Source organism: Trachymyrmex cornetzi, unplaced genomic scaffold (genome assembly GCF_001594075.2).
Source record: "Trachymyrmex cornetzi isolate Tcor2-1 unplaced genomic scaffold, Tcor1.1 scaffold713, whole genome shotgun sequence".
In the NCBI taxonomy this organism is placed as follows: Eukaryota; Metazoa; Arthropoda; class Insecta; order Hymenoptera; family Formicidae; genus Trachymyrmex; species Trachymyrmex cornetzi.
Genome location: NW_017300041.1, coordinates 21,832 through 26,569, shown reverse-complemented (window position 1 = coordinate 26,569; position 4,738 = coordinate 21,832). Strand labels below are relative to the sequence as shown.

The window sequence follows — 4,738 nt, the reverse complement described above, 5'->3', positions numbered from 1 at the left end:
TTCGTTTTGTGTAAAAATCAATTTAGGAATTCGATGTATTAAACGTTATATATAATATCAAAATATAAAAACTAAAAGAAGTATTAAAGATGACTAAAAGATATCCAAAGAAGTCATCTTTTAGTTATCATATGGATAAGACTATAATCAGTGCGACATCTGTCGTCTTTTAGTCATCTTTTCGTCGACTATATTCTTTCACTAAAAGATATCTTTATAACAATTTAGTTGTCTTTTAGTCATCTTTGAGACGACTTTGTGCTCTCTGGGTAAAAGATAAAGGAATAGATTATATTTATTAAAATACAAAATTATGATCTTTTGAAGAAGTTATTCTTTTCGTTGGTAATAAATTATGACTGTTTCTCTACTCTACTCTACTCTACTCTACTCTACTCTACTCTACTCTACTGTACTCTACTCTACTCTACTCTACTCTACTCTCTCTCTCTCTCTCTCTCTCTCTCTGACAAATAATTAGGTGATTTTAATTCAAAAATAAATAATAATAAATGTTTATGAATATTTATTATAAATATTCTGTGCTGTCTCGGTTATCTTGGACATTTTTTAATATATGTTTATCTCCGTTATACTATATGTGTACTTATTTGCGCAATATATGTATAATTTATAATATGTAACACATTATAAATCATGAATATATAGATATAATAAATAATAAATATATAGATATGCAGGAATATACAATTTTATATGCAACAGGAAAAAAACACAATAATTTCTACATAGTTTGTCAGTAACTCTATTTCAAGCGCGCGCGCGTTACCGACTCAGCGTCGATAAGTCAAGCCACTACTATGACCCAGCGAATTAATGCTCCGCACTGTATGGCACTGTACACCATATGATAGCGATATATTCTTGATAGTTGCACTTTTTATCTTCCCTCTTTTTCTCTTCTAATGCTCAATTATATAATTATCTCATTTCGAGAGCAGAAAGTGTAATATAATGCAGCGACGAAGAATAGCATATAAAACTTTATATGATAGCAAGTGTTACTCGCTGCCAATCGTCATATATCGGCGTCAAAGTACTCAATGGAAACCTGGGCTGGTTTCTGCACGAGATCTATTATCGACAACGTTGTCTTCCATTTTACTGGTGATACGCATAAAAATTCTTCTGTAATGAAAGTAAATAGCGAGAATTTGTTGGCAAATGGAGAGTTGTATTTTCTGTGCAATTTCAAAGCATGGAGAGATCTTTTGACTTGCTCCAAGGGTTGCACAAGCATTCTGCAACATTTTGCACACGCACATGGTGCAACGAAAGGCAATACAGATGCGGATGTGGCTGAAGAGGTGAATAATATTCGAATGTCAATATTAGAATGTTTATATCAAAACTAGTTTACTCCAACTCTACAGATTTATGTTAACAGTACTTTTATATTTATTTTCTGCATACATATTATCGCATATAAAATGTTGAAAATTTATCTTTTATGAAATGTTCTTATAAATAGATATCTAATAATCAAGCATTATGCCGTATTTATTTATAAATTGTAAAATTTCAATAGATCTTTAATCAGCTAATATTAAAGAGCAGTAGCTGGCCAATAAGGATACAACGATGCATGTTGCAAAAGGAAAGGATTTGTTTGTTTCTAAATCGAGGAGATATTGTTGCAAACAGTATAAGAATGGCTATCGAGTGTGGGATAACATTTGGAAAAGCTAAGTCGACTGGTAAAATATTTATATTGAAGTATCAACCTGATGGACAATCGGATCTTACTACTCAGAGGTTGCGTTTAATGAGAAACATTGCTGCCAAAGCATTGAGTCTACATGGACATATGTTGTCAACTGAGGCAAATTATGCCGACAGATACATGTTCACTAGCAAATCAGAGGGATTGATTGATGAAGGATACAAGAAGTACATTTGCGGTGTTGTAAAGAATTCTCAAACAAATTCAAAAGAAATATGTCTTACATGGGAACAATATATACAGTACAAAATAAATCAATTGGCCGAATTAAGTGAGCACAAATTTATTGAGGATGAGAAGAATGATGCTAAAGATTTATTTCTGCACAATTTAGCCAATGCCATTATTATTTTCGAATTAATGGCTGTGAAGCCAAGTCGATCGGTTATTATTAGAAGCAATAATTTTGAAGATGACAGAAGCATTACAAATACTAGAGGTATATTTTATATTAATAAATTACTGATTGTTAATAAATAAATATTTTTTTGATAAATATTATTTTAATGTGTTGTTATTAAAAATGTTTCTATAAATATTCAAAAAATGTTTAATCCTAGTATCAATTTTATTTGATAAACACAAACAATTCTTTGTCTGAAAGGCATATACCACGAACACCAGGTAGTAGTGGCGATTATTACATTTCTTTTATTAAACACATGAATTCAAAATAATTATTTTGAATTTAATAAAGTTTAATAAAAGAAATGTAATAATCGCCACTACTACCTGGTGTTCGTGGTATATGCCTTTCAGACAAAGAATTGTTTGTGTTTGTTGAACCACGGTGTATTTATAATTTAATTTTGTTATTTGATAAATATGCATGATAGAGACAAATAAGAAATTGCATTCAAGTAAAAACGTTGTAATTATCGTAGGTGCGTCATTTGCATTATACAACACTGCCAGGATAGCTACAATTATAACAAAACACAATGAGAAGGTATTGCGTGGGGATTATCCTAGTTTGCCAGATATAAAAAATGTCGATTTCTCACAATTGCAAGAAAAAGTAAGTATAGTTCTTTGAATTTTTTACACTTTATTTTATATTTTCCTAATTTTGCAATATTTATATATTTTTTTTAGAAAATTGCTCATTTTTATAAACTTAATTCGACATATTTATACATTTAAAAACCATAAAATTCACCAATCATCCAAATTTTGACATTTTTTCAAAGAAAAATTGATTTGCCTAGGAAGAATGGGAGTTGATATATAATTTTATCTTTGGATATTCACAAATGATAAATGATTGTCTGAAGTGCGAACCAAGTTTTCATATTTATCCCCAAGTTGTGTGCTTGTTCTTATCACGATTATGCCAAAAATTCAGTGTCTACTATCGAAAAGTCAGAATTTTAACGGTAAGAAAGAACTTTATGTTTGTAAAACTTTTATACTTTACATGTTTTTATATCGAATTATTATTTTATAAATTTCAGGAAGGAGGTAATCATTTGATTCCCAAGATGGTTGCCAGATTGTATATGTTACGTGCATTGTACGTCATCTTTGAGAACGCCCTGGACATTTTGGGCATCAAGCCGGTATCTCGAATGTGAAATGATTTTATGGAAAAAAACTCAATTTTATATTTTGCTTAATAAATAAAATTGTTACATTTGTGATTAAAACTGTAGTCTTTTCATTTTTATGTTTGAAAATATTTTCTCGAATCGTAGCATTTTTATCTTATTTATTTTTTATGCTCATTTTTATTATACCAATGTAGAGTAATTATTTTAATCTTGGTTAAATGTAGCTATTTTTATCTTCCTCTAGCTTTAACTCTAAAAACTAAAAATAGATAAAAAATAAATTAAACCAAAATTAAAGTTAATCTAGGACATATTATATTTCACGTATAATATGTATAATGCATCACTTATTATTATTTAATATCCAGCAAACAAGGAAGATATAAGACCACTAATTCCACTAATTCCACTAATTCCACTAATTCCACTAATGTAAGTCATTGTTAACTTTAATCTCGGTTCAATTTAGTCTTTAGGTCTTTACATATCTTCCTTTAATTATAAGAATTAGAAAAAGGTAAATAATAATTAGTTAAATTGAGATTAAAGTTAAATCACCTTACACTGGTGAAACCGGATCTAATATCCGTTTCTACCAATGTAATTTAATTTTTTATCTTTTTCTAATTCTAAGAATTAAAATTTATTGGTATATAGAATTTCCAGTAAACGGAGAATGGATTGAAATGGATTAAGATGGATTTAGAAATACATATTCCTCTAAACGTTAAAATAAATCCTATTCAATCCGAATGCATTTTTATACATTTACAGGAATTGTATTATTGAAGCACATTTTTATGCCTTTCAATAAAAAAATGATATTAACTTTTTCTGTGCATCGTGTATAATGTTCAATTCAAAATTCTGATAAATGTACGAGTTTTTCAATTTAAAGCCTTTGAATCTAGTAGCATTCAATCGAATCCAATTGAATAAAAAAAAAGTTCTTTTTTTATTCAATTGGATTCAATGGGCTTAAAATATACGCATAAAAATTTCAATCCATTTTTAAAATCTATTCTCAATTATACTGAGTCTGGGCATAAATAAATATATGATGCGTAAAGTAAAATGCACCTCTGCATTGATAGACATGAACAATGTTTTCTTCTAATTTCCACGTATTCATTTGTATTTCAATATTCTCTCAATTGAGCGCAAAATTCGTTGAAATTCACTGAAAGAATGGAGCCATGGAGCAACGCGGAGCGTTGCAGTGGAGCGGAGTTGAACGGAGTCGGGCACGTTCGGGCTCGCTCGGGTCCGTTCAGCTGCACTCGCTCGGCGCTCGGTCGGCTCGGCCCGCTGGAGGACGACGACAGCGGCGACGCTGGGCGGCCAGCTGTTTGTTTTGTTTTCGGGCATGAGATTCACGTGACAGCCGGCGGGTGTTGGTGGCGGCACGCGACTATCACGTTGAGATATGTTACGGTAAGGACGA

General features: G+C 30.7%; 1 protein-coding gene across 1 annotated transcript; it reads left to right on the top strand.

The window, feature by feature from the left end:
* The first annotated feature begins 1,031 nt into the window (after window positions 1–1,031).
* Window positions 1,032–3,318, top strand: LOC108767654 (DALR anticodon-binding domain-containing protein 3). The gene is made up of 5 exons (XM_018517627.1): window positions 1,032–1,328; window positions 1,550–2,183; window positions 2,629–2,762; window positions 2,953–3,120; window positions 3,199–3,318. Exons 1-5 carry the CDS (start codon window positions 1,065–1,067, stop codon window positions 3,316–3,318), a joined length of 1,320 nt encoding a protein of 439 aa, XP_018373129.1. The 5' UTR covers window positions 1,032–1,064.
* Window positions 3,319–4,738: the final 1,420 nt, after the last annotated feature.